The sequence below is a fragment of the Marmota marmota genome, unplaced genomic scaffold, assembly GCF_001458135.2.
Source record: "Marmota marmota marmota unplaced genomic scaffold, marMar, whole genome shotgun sequence".
NCBI classification, from domain to species: Eukaryota; Metazoa; Chordata; class Mammalia; order Rodentia; family Sciuridae; genus Marmota; species Marmota marmota.
In genome coordinates, this window is record NW_026000261.1 from 6717208 (window position 1) to 6732147 (window position 14940).

Sequence of the window (14940 nt, forward strand, 5' to 3'; positions counted from 1 at the left end):
TACTGGGGCCTGAACCCTGAGCCTCAAGCATGCTAGACAAGTGTTCTACTGCCAAGCTATATCCTAGCCATAGTTATCTCTTATGAAGTTCTTCAAGGCTGGGCCCAAGAATGATCACACACTACCCTCTCATCCCCACTCATAGGGAGCTCAAGGACAGGTAGCTGGGAGGTGTACTTTATAGTCAGGTACATCTGAATTAGAGTTCTGACTTCATCACTTACTAATTGTGGAAGCTTTGAACCTCAGACTCCTCATCTACAAATTGGGCTAATAATAGCACCCTCTCCTAGGGTGGTTGTGTGGATCAAGTGAGATGACCCACATATATAATGTGCCTTGCACAATGTGTGGCACCAGGTGAGTAGCTGATGTCATCATTGGCTACACCACGCTTCCCTTTTCTGCTCTCTCCCTCTCAGGAGCTCCAGGGAAGCAAGGGCCCTTTGGGAGGCCCGGAATACCCGGGCACAGCGTGAGAGTGGGCTACACATTGGTGAAGCACAGCCAGTCGGAACAGGTTCCCCTGTGCCCCACTGGGATGAGCCAACTGTGGGTGGGTTACAGCTTGCTGTTCGTGGAGGGGCAGGAGAAAGCCCACAATCAGGACCTGGGTAAGTACTGGCTCTGAAAGCTAACCCTAGCCACCTGTCAACATGATGACCAACAGCTAATCTCTCTTTTCCAATCCCTTTGGGTCCACTGTTGTGTAGCAGGTTATAAACACCAGCTCTGGAGTCAAGTGAATTGGGGTTCAAATGCTGACCCCACCATTTACTAGCAATGCACCCTGGATGAGTTATTCAACTTCTCTAAGCTTCTACTTCATCCTTAATGGAACAAAGCTAATTCTACTACCTCCACATAGGGAAGTGTAAGGAGCACATGAATCACCCAATATAAAACACTTTGTACAGCGTTTGGCATTTAAGCTTCCATTAAGTATCAGTGATTACCAGTAACAGTAATAACATGGCCTGCAGGACAATGATGATTACCCAAGTATTAATTGCATTATCTGTAGGTGTGCTAACTCTTAAATGTGGAGTCAGTCTAGTAAATGCTGGTTTTATAAAGCAGATTAATTAGGGAGCAATTATTCAGTTTATAAAATAATTCTCATCATTATCAAAGTTCCCTGGTGCATTTACATATGGACAGTGTCACAGGACTGTCAGGAGAGAGCTGCTGTGGTCTGGTAAAGCATTTGGATGTAAACTCAAACCATCAGCTAGTTCAATCCTGGTGGTGCTGCCCCTTAGCCAGACCTTACCTGGTCTTTCCCACCTTCTCCTCCCAGGTTTTGCTGGCTCCTGCCTGCCTCGCTTCAGCACCATGCCCTTCATCTACTGCAACATCAATGAAGTGTGTCACTATGCTAGGCGCAATGATAAATCCTACTGGCTCTCTACCACTGCCCCCATTCCCATGATGCCTGTTGGCCAGACCCAGATTCCCCAGTACATCAGCCGCTGCTCTGTGTGTGAGGCTCCTTCTCAAGCCATTGCCGTGCACAGCCAGGACATCACCATCCCACAGTGTCCCCTGGGCTGGCGCAGCCTCTGGATTGGGTACTCATTCCTCATGGTAAGGCCCTGAACTGCCCCTCCCCCCAGCAAAGGGCTGGAAGCCTTGGGATTGCCCCTCAAGATGGGTTTCCAGGTTCAAGGAACACTGGGTAGAAAGCAGAGCTTGAAAAGAAGAGAAATGTTTGACCTGGGCTTGGCTAATCACCAGAGATCTCAGTTCTGCATATAGTTCTGGATGTGGGGGAAGATGGCATCTGTGGTCCAGATGACAGCCCAGCTGAGGTGAAGGGAAAGAGGTGGGGTATGGGGAGATGAGGGGCTGCTGCCTGTGGATACAGTGACTGGAGACCCTTAGCTCATGAGTGGCCCTGAAACCAAATGCTCAGGAAATCCTCTGCAATGAGGCCAAATACAATGCGGTTTTCTTTTACTTGGCAGCTAACAAACACTATATGTCACCCTGAAGGGTGTGTGTGGCACAGATTGAAACTATAAGTAATTCTAATAAAGGGAACTTCAGGGTATGAGCTATTGATGGACATGCTTCTAAGGGAGGGGTCCTGGAGGAAGCAGTTTCTGGCATATTGTACACTCTTTCCCTTCTTAGATAAAGGGCTTAGAGAACCCTAGGGAATTTACCTTAATCCAACCTTTCTCAGATTCATTTGCTCAGAGTTTGGGAACCCCTGGTTGAGATGTAGTCATTAGCCATGCATAATGGGTTAGGAAGGAACTAAGGAGCTTGGAGGGGGGCGCCCCAACCCTGAAGGCTGCTACAAGGGAGGATGTACGGCCTCTGCCCCTAAAACACAGTTTTTGGCATGTTGGCTAGAAGCTAGGACAGAGCCAAAGGACAAGTACTTAGGAGTGGAGCACGTGTGCCCTCCTGCAGCACCTCCCCATGCCAGGCTCTGGCAGGCACAGCTCACCAAACAACCTCCGGTCTGTTTCAGCACACTGCTGCTGGGGCGGAGGGTGGAGGCCAGTCCCTGGTCTCCCCTGGCTCCTGCCTCGAGGACTTTCGGGCCACTCCTTTCATCGAGTGCAGTGGTGCCCGAGGCACCTGCCACTACTTTGCCAACAAGTACAGTTTCTGGTTGACGACAGTGGAAGAAAGGCAGCAGTTTAAGGAGGAGCCAGTGTCTGAAACACTGAAAGCTGGGCAGCTCCATACCCGGGTCAGTCGCTGCCAGGTGTGTATGAAAAGACTGTAGGGTGGCATCTGCCACTCTGCCCCTTGCCCTCTCTACCCCTTCACAATGGCCACCTCACAAACCTGAACAGTCTGAAGAAGGAAGGCCTACATTGGAGTCTCACTTGGGCTGGACTGCTGGACACTAGCCACCCAACCCTCAGCCCCAGTAGATGAGCTCACCCTGCTGAGATCTGCTGTTCCAAGTTTCCATCAACCTGGTGCTACCATTTGATTTGGATGTTTGTGTGACTATTCACGGCTACCTCAGAAAGCTTTGCTGGACCACCACTTTCTCAGACTGCTAGCTTTCCTCACTGTCTTGATCACAAAAGTCTTCACAATAGTTAAGAAGTCATTACGTTATGACCAGAGGCCACCACACATTATTTGGTTAAACCAGAGCCCAGTGTTTCCACATTAAAATTTTTTTTTTCTGACTGAACATTCATAGATGGCTGAATTCTGCACAGGGCAAGCCCTCACTATTCAAGGCAGTCCCCTATATCTAGGCAGGCAACAAAACTAGAATGAGGTGCCAGTCAGTAGCCTGGGGTGACTCTGGCTCCTTCCAGAGTAAGCAAGACTGGACTCCATATTGCTTAAGGAGGCATGAAGGCCAGCAGCTGAGAGGGGCCCAATAACTCCATAAGGTCCCAGACAAATCACTTCCTCCAGGCCGGCTGTCCCCCAGCCAGAGACAGAGAACTTGGCCCAGTCCAAAGCAGAGCAGAGGATGCAACAAATGTGGCCAAGCCTATAAAAGGAAATGAGAACCACAGCCCTCTTTCCTGGGCCAGGGGTAGAGGGTGGATGGATAAGGAGGTGCGAATTTTGCTTTTGACTCCAGGAACAAAAGGGTAAATCTTGTGTCCTGATTTCTCAGAAGTCCCTGTTTATTCCAAATGCCATCCAGATGTGTGCAGTGTGGCAAATTGAAGCTGCAGTGTTTGGGTTCCTTTGCATTCTGAAGCTATTAGAGACTTTCCATTAAATTGGTCATCTGACTGCTCTTTTACAGGTCGCCTTTTAAACTATTTTGATATGTTTTTCAAACCTCATAAAAATCTAGCACATTCCTCTCATTAGCAGTAAGCAGACTAAGCAAGCCTGAGTTGGCCATAAAGTATACTGTATACTGTTTGTGGGATTTGTTTTAGCCATTTTCTTTAATTACCAGTTTCCCAAATTCTTTGCTATGTTGACATGAGACAATACCTTCCAGGAGATTCTGTTTCCTTAAGTATTATGTAAACTATGCCAACACAAAGCATAATCAGTATAAACTGAACTACTGTCACCTTCATCTCCTAGCTGAGTAATAAGCATAGTATCGACTTTGTACATAGCAAATAAAATGAATAAAACCTAAACATTTGACTCTTTTGATTTTCTTTGATGAGAACTTTTCTAGCATCCTTTCTCACTAACCTCTGTTATAAAACAATTTTCGTGGATCAAGAAAATTGATCCAAGTCAGGGTTGAAGAAGTCCTATACTGGCCAACAAATCCATAGCATACTTCAAGATAAGCCTACAACTGCTTTTAACCCCATCACATGCTACTCAAGAAAGGATTTTCTGCACACCTGTGCCCACAGGATCATTTACAGATAAATTAAAAGTAGAGAGTTATTCAAGTCATTAAAATCAAATTTAAGCTATACATGTGTGCATATATGCATGTATTTATGTGTGTATACTTAAGTATGTACATATATTTATATATGCATAAAATCCATCCTCTGGAAGGATAAACAAGAAATTAATAACATTGGGAGATTTCAAGGAAGGGAACTGACCCATGGGAGGGAGATGGGTTTTACTGAGTACCATTTTACATCTTTTGACTTTTAAACCTTTGGAATACATTAATCTACAAGAAAAAAGGAAAAACATGGAATCTAAAGGAAGTGAATTGGTTGGTGGTAGTTTCCAAACCCCAGCTGCTAGTCTCCTAGGAGACTGTGTTAAGTGTAGGGGTGAAATACAGAGCCATGTGAAATGCAGAGAATTAATAAGGCAAGGAAAGGAAAACAGGAAGATATTGCAAAGACTTGTGTATACTCACAGCAGAGTGGTTAGCAGAGCTAATTTGATGAATATATATTTAAAAACTTAGTAAGTTACTAGTCTTGAAATGGTTTGGAAATGTATTTAATGCACAGATTGAATGTCACCACATGATTCATTCTTTCTACATATGGCTATCTACCAAAACAGTATAATTCAAACAATTTATTTTTAATACCTCAAACAAAAACCAACAATTTAAGTGTGTGGCAAGCTACAGCCTGCAGGCCCAATGCAGCCCTTCACTTGTTTTTCTGAAGTTGTGCTGGCTTACAGCCATGTTCAGTTACATGCATATTGTCTAAGGCTGCTTTTGCACCATTGAGTAGTTGTGACAGAAGCCACATGGCCTGCAGACTAAAATACTTACAATCTGGTCCTTTAGAGAAAAAATGTTCTGACCTATGATTTAAGTGATCATGATATGATTTAAGAACAAGTTGACTTTAGACAAAAATACCAGTAAGGATGGAGAGACGGACCCATCAAATAGCAAGATAACCAAGAAGTGTACATTTGACATACTTTCCTTGACAAACGTGTGGATATATATTACAGTTATTTAAAATACATATTCAAATAATTTGACAAGAACTTTTTCTCCCTGATTCAGTTACTTTATTATTTGAGCAATAGAACAGATTGCTTCTTATTATTTAGCTCCATAGAGGTCACACCTGAAAGAGTGATGAAGAACAGTGTAACCATCTCTCATCTGCTGGTGCTTGAAGCAAGATGATAGTTGCTGTCTGTCTTCCAAATGTCCTAATTTCAGCTGCTGAAGATTTTCTGTAGCCATGTAAAACAAGCTGAGAAGCAATGAACTCCTCCTAAACTTTCTAGACTCCATGACTGTTCTATTTCTTCCTGGGGAAGGGTTGTTGTCATTGTTGTTGTTGTTATTTTTCTGAGAAATGGTAATTGGCTCATTCATGATTGCTATTGAGTTTGTATGCTGCTGGCATACCAGGCACTTGCTGACTACAAAAGTTTTATATAACAAGTTCATGTTCATGTGGTGCCAGATGGAAGACAGACCTCCAAGTTGAGTTCCTATTATTCTACACACTCAGAATCTCAAAATCTTCCTCCAGGTCAAAGTCCTCCAATTGTTCAGTAGAGTCAATGAATTCTATCAGAATACAGAAATGAGAAAGAAAGAAAGCTTGACACTTGGGTTGATGTGGCCAATCAGTGTGTTACTTGGTGTGATGGCAGATTTTTAAATCACTTTGCTAAAGAAAGGCTGGTCTGGAGGAGACTTACAATTAGGTCTATTGCCAAGGATGAAACATTCTCTATAAAGACTTAAAATAATCAGACTTGTTACTTGTTTTCATAGGCCTGATCACAGTGATCTGGCCAATACTCTGCAAGCCCTCCCAGGTACCTTTTGAATCACCCATGGCTTCTTATTTGCTGTTTCTGAACTAGACATTGGGTGATTCAAAATCTAGTCATTTTGAATTTGCATAGAACTTTTTACACTGAGCTCATGCTCTTCTGTTGTCATTCTTTGAAATCAGCAAGTATTGGCTCAGCAGAAAATTAAAATAATCGGAAACACTATTCCTTGATCAGCCTAGCTGAGCAGAAATTTTACTTTCCAAAGAAAGCCTGAGCCACACTTGCTTCTTTCTCATAAAACAAGTGCTATGGCTGGGTGCGGTGGCACATGCCTGTAATTCCAGCGACTCAGGAGGCTGAGACAGTAGGATTGCGAGTTCAAAGTCAGCCTCAGCAAAAGCGAGCTGCTAAGCAATTCAGCAAGACCCTGTCTCTAAATAAAATACAAAATAGGGCTGGGGATGTGGCTCAGTGGTTGAATGCCCCTGAGTTCAATCCCTGGTACCAAAATAAAACAACCAAACAAACAAACAACAACAACAAAAAAACTATGTGTAGGTCTCCTGACCTAAAGCCCTGAGTAAAAGCTTACCTGCCCCAGTGGTTGTCACTTCTGGTTTGGCTGGTGGTACAAAGGGAGGCCAGTGTGATGGATGTTTCTGAACTAATTCAAACATCCTTAAATTTTCATTTAGAATTTCCTGGGGAAATACAGAAACAGTTGTAAATACTGCAGTCACTATGTTTCTGTCCAGTTGGCAATCTGAGACCCCAAACCCTAAGAGGTTGACAGGTTGGAAAAATGATATAGCAAGTATACATATCATCTACTTGAACCATCTGAAGACCTGAGCCATCTTCAATTCTAGATACTGTTGGCCTGGCAGGAAGTACCCTGGAGGGAATAGCTCATGAAGCCCTATATGCATTGCCCATGTTCCATTCTAAGGCCAGTAGCCTAGGCCCAGCTCAATTTAGGGGTGAGGTATTCCTGAACTATTGGCTCCAAAGAAATTTTATTTAAGCAAAATAAATATGTCCCAAGAAAATATTGGTACATAGTGGCATGGTTTCAGTTGTAATCCAACATTTAAGGTATACATTCTAATTTAAATAGACATAGTCTTATCATAAAATTGTCATTCTTGTTTTTTATTGGTCCTTTTAGTTATGCATGGCAGTAGAATTCATTTTGACATAATTATAAAAGCATAAAATATATCTTGTTCTAATTCAATCCTCGGTACCTCTTCCTCCCCTTTCCTCCCTCAACCCTGTTCCCTTCCTTCTACTCTATTTATCTTTCTGCCATTTACCATAGTTATTTTTAGATTAATTTCTTGTTTAATTGTGATAGCAATACAGTTTTGCTACACTCTGAAATATAAATAATGCTCTGAAAAATAATTTTCTATTATATCTCAGGAAATTATTACTGTGGTTCAGATTCAGTTAAGGACAGTAGTGTTAACTATTCATTCACTTGAGAAGAAAAAAATCTTTCCTCCTTATGCTTGCAAAGGCTCTGGGCTTCCTCCATCTCTTGAATCCTTTGGTTTTGCAGAGAGAACTTCGCATCTCCTGCCACCCTTTCCAATACTTTTTAAATTAACCCCTATGATCTCCCTTCATTTTTCAACAAGCATTTATCAATATCTTTCATCTCTATGGAATGTGTTAGAGGCTGATAATGAGGAAGGAAGAGAAAAAGATTGGAGAGCCAGTGATATCACACAAGATACCAAAAAGAAACAATAGCTTCATGTGGATTTCTGAACATTGTGATTCCTTTAAAAGGTAGCATGTGTATATTTTATATAAGTAAGAGAGTAAGTAGAGGGACAAGCTCTCTAAATCATGATGGAATATATTAAGCTATAAATGGACCACTAAAACAAGTACAAAAGTGCTTTAGGTTTCTTTAACCATCTCAGTGTTATGAATAGAGTAAGGAAGAATTTAGGATTGATCAATGTGAAATTGGCATTTTTAGGTTAAAACAATAGAATGTTAGTTGACTTTCAAATGACTTGTGGGCTTAATGGGATGAAACATTAAATTACAAGTGTGTTTGAGAAAAAACATAACTTTCTTTGGTTTCCCCAAATCTTCATATCTGATAGATTGTCTGTTCCTTAGTTTCTTTCTCTTACAATAAAATTACATCAGACTAGGTCTATGTTAGTATGAAAAGCAATCTTAAAAAGGAATTAGACTGAAGAGCTTTCATGTTTAAGACTAAGAAAACAAACATCTTTACCTTTTGAACAAGACTACACCAGTTATCAAAGTCTTTTTCTTCTTTGCAGAAAAATCCCTTGGGGGAGGGAAAGCAAAAGAACACAACTTAGCATTGCCCTTTGTATTGCAAGATAAAGGTATTGGCTGAGAATTAGAAGGTGGGTCACCCTCTTGCCCACGTGTATTTCCAGCAAGAGAGGAAGATTGGCTGGGCCTCTCTGTCTCCTAGCCCATTGCCTCACTTAGATACATACATTGGGATTTGCTTGTTCTCACTCTGTCTCTGTGCTTCTCTAACTCTTGCTCTCCCTTTTCCCTGTCCCTCTCCACCCATCCTGTGAGATATTTTAACTTGAAGATCAGTCTCCAAAGCACAGGGTTAATTCTATCACATAAAATGAACAAATATGTACAATTCTAAAGAATGTTCAATTAAACCAGCAAATAGAAGCCAAATAGTACTTTTAGTTAGAGGCAATACTTAATAGGTGGCTTTGGCCTTTAAGGAATGATCTATTAGAATAGACAGAGCCAGCAGTTTCCTTCTCCTCCTCAGAGATATCCCACAGTAGTGAAAGAATAGTTCATAGCAAGAGATAGACTTGTCAGCTCTTAATCACTAGTGTTCTAACGATTGGGTTAAAGGGGGAACAGACAGGCCTATAAACCCCTGGCTACTTCACAGGCAGATGCCCCTTCAATGCACGATGACAGAAATCACGCTTCCAGGGAAAACCTGTAATTTCTTGACATGTATGCATCAAGAAATGGACACTGTCCTCCCAGGACGTGTGCCCCAGCCATACCTATATTATTCCTTGTGCCCATGGGTGATAATTTGATGGAAAAGGATGAAAGGTGATAATACTAATAAGGACATTTGTAGAATACTTGCAGTGTGGCAGGCCCTCTACTAAGTGTCTTATGCACTTTGCACCTCATATAACCCTACAAGGAAGAAACTATCATTTCCCTCGTTTTGTGACAAAAAAGTCCAAATCTTGGTCTATAGCTAGGAGGTAGCAGAGCATGAATTCTAACTTGAGCAGTTTGTCTCTGGGGTCCTTTCCTTTCCCATTAGATTATGCTGCCTCTCATGGGGGTGGTGAGCCATGCTACCTAACAACCTAAATAACTCCCAGGGAACCAATATGTAACAGGGTAGCATTATACCCCCTCCCCAACCTTCAGATACTAACCAATGCTACAGAAGGATCCAAGTTCAAGATGTTCATTCTCTGTGGGGGCTGCTGGCAATGGAAAGTCTGATCATCAACCATTCCATTCTCTTCAGTGTCAACGAAGGTCTGAGTTGTGTGAGGGTCCAAAAAGATGAGCTCATCACCTGTTTTGAATGAGACATGCTTAACATTTGAATAACCACTGGCTATGGCCCCACTGCTATCCTTAGGAAAAGGCCCCTTGGTTCTCCTAACCCCTTTCTTGGTGACAATGAGAATGGGATGACAGAAAGCCTGAAGCCAGGGTGAGCATGCTTAAAAGAAGCCACTTGTGCCTAGCTCTAATTATTGAATGAGAAGACTGACCCTAGCATTTACATCTCCTCAAGTTCAAGTCCAAAATGGAAAGCGACATGTTTGGGAAACGGTGGGAATGAGAGAGCACAGATGACATGGCAGGCTCTGTGAGCAGCAGTAGCAAAGAAGTGATAGTAGAGTCACCAGGCTCTGAGTCCAGGAGCCATTAGGGAGCTGTCTGCCTCTTTTGGCCTTGGAAAGCATCTCACTCAAGATCATCAGTTCTCAGATCTATGCTTAAGAGAGTGCCTCTGGTAAGGGAACAGGCCTTAGCCTTCAAGAGACATGCTACCCAGACTGAAGGGGAATTGCTAACTCTGCTGAGGACTGCTAACTCCAGGTCTTGATTTGGTAACAGGTTAGTCATTGTTAGCAAGTAAGTAAATCCTACCAGAAAGCACTATCTTTGCTACATTAACAGCAGTACAGATGCACCTCACGGGAAAACTCACTTGGAGATGCCTGGCCTTTACATACAAGAGAAAATCCAAACTACATTCATTCCATTGAAAAAACCTAGCCCTCAAATGTCCTGGCAGGAGTTTGGGATAATAAAATATCTACTTTGACCTAATAGTTCCTCTAATGGTCATCAGCACGGGTCAAATAGGTAAAAGTACCTAAGGCAGCATCTAATCTCACTGTCCAGGCCTGAGCACCATCTGGGTCTCTGTCCTCAATTGTTTCAGGTGATAAGAGACATCTATCTGCAGCAAAAGAATGGGGTGGAGAGGGATGTCCCAAATACCCTTTCTGGTATGGCATCCAGGAATGCACATCTATATTCTTCCATTGGTAAAGAATGTATTTTTGATGTCTGTTGAAAAGTTTAACTGTACTGTAAACCAAAGAGAAATCCTTTAACTCTGTGCTAATTTTCTTGTTTTTAAACTGGGGCCATTGGGCCTATATGAGTTACCTCACAGGATGTTATAAGAACCAGAAGATTTAACCTCTGTGAAATATGTATAATACAATACAAATACAAGGTGATCACAGAAGTATCTTTCTTCAAATCAAAAGAATTCCCCTACAAATATATGGTATCCCCGGCTGAGTTGCTTTATGAAAGTCAAGGTACACATCCTCTAGACCATAGATAGGTGAGATTCATTGTATCAAAATAACCTCAGATCACACTAAAGAGTAACAACCAAGATGTAAAGAAGGAAGCCTAAGACCATAGAAAAGTGAGAGGATAAGGAAGTTGAAGACAAGAAGATAGAAAGGCAAAGCTAAGCTATAACCAAACTCTGCCACCAGAGTGTTGCCAGTTAAGGTGCTGAGAATAATAACAATGTGTCTGACTAAGCCCAGGACCTTTCCCCATGGGTGGTGTGTGTGTGTGTGTGTGTGTGTGTGTGTAGTAGTAGTAGTAGTAGTAGTAGTAGTAGTAGTACAAGTAGTGGTAGTAGTAGTAGAGGTTTACAGGCTGCCTCTTTTCTGATGGTAATTATAAGAGAAGACACTAAAAATCGTAAAATAATTCTAGAAATTATGTGAAGACTGAATTAAGTTCTCAACTGAGGCCCAGGAAGAAGAAGTAGGCTAGTCAACCATTTACAGAGACAGGGTTAGCCCTGTAAGCATTAGTGCTGTGGGTCTCCAGGTAGCAACCTATGCCCAAGTGCAAAGAACAAACATTCCTTCTCTCTAGGCAGGCAAGACCTGACAACCAGAATCTCATCCAAGGTGGCCAGGGCCTCCCACATAGAGCTTTTCCCAGCTTCTCACCATGCAGGGGGCCACTAGGGAAGCAATGAAGTGTGGTAGGCAGAGATGACCCAACTGGGATGGAATCCTGGCTTCACAATGCTTTCTAGCTAGGTGACCTTGAGAAATAACTCTTTTAATTACATAACTTAGAAGATGAAAATGACAGGCTCTACCCTATGGGGATGTTTTGCAAACAGTGACAAGAAAAAAATCCATATGTGTTCAGTACAGACACAACTTTTTTCCAAATATTTTTGATCCCCGGGTTGGTCAAATCCACATATGTGGAACCCACAAATATGGAGGGCTGACTATATATTTTTGAAAATGTTTTTTTGTCAGGAACCCAAAAGCTTAGAAACAGAGAGTATCTTAAACTTACATAATTCCAAATACTGGATTTCATACTTAGAAAAATAAAAGCCACCAGGGGCTCCAGATTTTCCATTATGCTGTAGTTCTCAGGTTTTACCAGTAGATGGCAGCATTGGAAAGAGCAGAGGCAGCTGCTTAGCAACCACCCTCTAGAGGAAGCCAGGAATAACCGAGGTGTTGGGATGAAGCCACCTTTCACTAAGAGCATACTATCTATGTGCTTGGCTCTTTTCTGAAGGCTTTACTGCAACATGACCTAATGGTGAGCCAGGCATTAGTTTATTTCACATAAGAACCTGAGACTGAAAAAGTTGATATCCTCTTCCTATAGTCATGCAGCTAACAAGTAGGGGACTGATGTGTAACATCAGGTATGTCTGCCTGTTGCCATCCCACCAAACCTTCCCGAATCTCTGAAGAGACAGGTTGGGGAGGATGATCAAGGCCATCTCCACCATGTCCTATACACAACCCTTCATGTCATTCCCTTATAACTGCTCTAGCTCTCCTTGCCTGGTGGCCAATCTAACTTCATAACTTCCTTGAAGCCCATTCTCTAAGCACTCTATTCCTGCCAAAGGCATCCTGTGCCAAATTCCCCTGGATGTATGGCTTCCCTGCTTATGGTCTTCAGCACTAACTGGGTATCTGGGCCCTTAGTACTCAAACCATGGTCTATGGACTAGCAGCATTGCACCACCTAGTTACAAAAGTAAATCTTAGGCTCCGCCCCACACATACTGACTCTGCATTCTACTAGTAACCTGTGTACATTCACGTTTAAGAGGCACTGGGCTAGCTCATTCTGTGTGATCAGAGCCTTAAATGTCTTTTGCCACAGATAGTAAGGAAGATGCCTAGGTCTCCAGAGGTGTTGACCTATGCAGGGAATTCCAGGCTGCTCAGTTAAGATCCACATTAGGAGGTTAGTGGTTTTAAGGCTTAGCTCTCACTATTGGGAAGAGAAACTTCCATCTTTGTCACCTGTAATTTCCACCCTGGCATGACTCTGAACATTGAATAAGCAAGCCCAGCTATGGGGGCATGGGAAGCCAGAGAATGTTCCACCCAACCTGATTGCCTGAACCTCCATAAGAAGGAGACCAACAAAGCTAAGGGACAGAAACCTCACTGCCCTGGGCTCCACAGGCAGGAAAGAGATGTTCTAGAGCAATATTGTGACCTTGGGGCAATCCCATGAGAAACTGAAACCATCTTATCAAGAGGAAAATATGGAGGTACTGAAAAGGAACCTGCTTTCCATCAGGCATAAGGCAGCATTACCCTTTGTAGGTCAGGCTAAACCCAGAAGGAGCTGACCAGAGGTCAGAATATCCCTGAGCTAGATGGGGGCCCACTTACTGGAACTGCCTGGTCTCCCATGCACACCTTCACCCCATACCCTCCCCTAACCCATGATGACTTACTTGCGATTCATCCTTTCTTACCTAAGAATCCTATGAAATAATAGGCGTTATTTGGCTTTCCTCCTAATGCCCCTAAAGACTGTGGCATCTTAAAACACTCCTAGAGGGAAAGAGAATGCAAGATTCTCAACTCACTTGTGGACTGCTGCTCACGGATCTCTGTGCTGACATGGCGGTGTGATGGGCAGGAAGCAATGGGCTTGGGGAAAGAAGCAACTTACTTTGAACGCATCTACATACACAGGATTTATTTGGTTTATGCCCAGGCGAAGGGGCACAATGAGCAGCAGGGGTTTCCAGGTTAGGCTGAAGGCAGAGGTGCCTTTACTGTGGTTTGAAGCAGTCAGAGAATCAGAGATTCTTTCATCAGCTGTGTCAACACTCAAGGGTAGGACACAGCACATTTTTTCTAGAAACAAAAGGCAAGAGAGCTGGATGAGTAAGAAGTATCTAGCCCTAGGAGATACTACAAAGGTAAAACTAACAGGGACGTCACATGCTCCCTATCTTGCCTGGAAGGCCCCCGCCCCAGCCACCAGAGCTCAGCTGGCCCTACTTCCTATAGGAAGCCTAGGCCATTCCTTTAGCTTCATGATCTTCTTGCTGGCCCATGAGCACTTGCTTAGTTCAGTACAGGTATTTGGGGCTCATGGAAAGAATCTCATTTCTCAACTAGCCTGCAAGTCTTGACAGGGACTTTGTCTTTGGGTTTCCCTAAATCCCATGGCAGGGTACACAGGCTTGGACAAGGGTTGGCCTCCATGAGACATCTACTGGTAGTTTAACAGATTATACAGAGTTTGGTTGTCCTGCAGGGAAGGGAAGTGATACTTCTTTGAGAGGCAGCAAAACCCTCTAATGTTTTTCTCCCATTAAGAAGGTTAAAAAGGAAGAGAAGCAGAGCCCTGTGTTTCTCTAGGGCCCCCTTTCCTGGCAGAACAAGCCAGAGAACCCCAGATTTTCAAATAGTGAAGAACAAACTCATCACCCACCAACCAGGAGGGTAAACAGGCTAGGGAACTCACTGATATCTTCAATGACCACTGTGTTATCCATTGAAACATAAACAGCCAAGGAATTCCACTCATCAAATAAAGCAAGTTTTCTGCAAAGGAACACATAATGAGTCACAATCGGAGAAATGGAAATAGTAGGAAGCAGTACAATTTATGCCCAGTGTTTCTGATGTCACCAGAGAGGCTGGTGTTTGGGTTATCTCTGGCTCCTTTGAAAGAGCTCTGGAAACATTCCATGTCTAGGGACTATATTTGAATCTCAGAAAGAAGACTCCACTTCCCAGCATGGAAACATCTATCTCATAAACGATGGTTCTCCTACTGAGTGAAAAAGAAAAGTTACCTATGTATCTGACCCCTAAATCCCAAGAGATTTTGTTTCCTTAAATAAAGACATTCTGACTGACACCTTGTCTTAAAAAAAGAGGAAATAATGTTTTATATATATATATAGGACTTGGGTGTAGATCAGTGGTAGAGCACTTG

The 14940-nt window shown here is 42.8% G+C and overlaps 2 protein-coding genes across 4 annotated transcripts in view; one reads left to right on the plus strand and one right to left on the minus strand.

Moving 5' to 3' along the window:
* The window catches only part of Col4a6 (collagen type IV alpha 6 chain), a 281502-nt gene extending 277408 nt beyond the window's left edge, over window positions 1-4094 (plus strand). The window contains exons 43-45 of the mRNA XM_048796881.1: window positions 423-614; window positions 1301-1587; window positions 2483-4094. Coding sequence (XP_048652838.1) covers window positions 423-614; window positions 1301-1587; window positions 2483-2743 — 740 coding nt within the window. The 3' untranslated portion in view covers window positions 2744-4094. The remainder of the gene's footprint in view (window positions 1-422; window positions 615-1300; window positions 1588-2482) is intronic.
* A 768-nt stretch (window positions 4095-4862) lies between these two features.
* Atg4a (autophagy related 4A cysteine peptidase) overlaps window positions 4863-14940 on the minus strand; it is a 51656-nt gene continuing 41578 nt past the window's right edge. For all 3 annotated transcript variants that reach the window (XM_048796883.1, XM_048796884.1, XM_048796882.1), the window contains 7 exons: window positions 14464-14543; window positions 13660-13847; window positions 13460-13538; window positions 9582-9727; window positions 8402-8458; window positions 6734-6842; window positions 4863-5926 (listed from right to left, as the gene is read on the minus strand). In XM_048796883.1, the coding sequence (XP_048652840.1) occupies window positions 5856-5926; window positions 6734-6842; window positions 8402-8458; window positions 9582-9727; window positions 13460-13538; window positions 13660-13847; window positions 14464-14543 (730 nt within the window). In that variant the 3' untranslated portion in view covers window positions 4863-5855. The remainder of the gene's footprint in view (window positions 5927-6733; window positions 6843-8401; window positions 8459-9581; window positions 9728-13459; window positions 13539-13659; window positions 13848-14463; window positions 14544-14940) is intronic.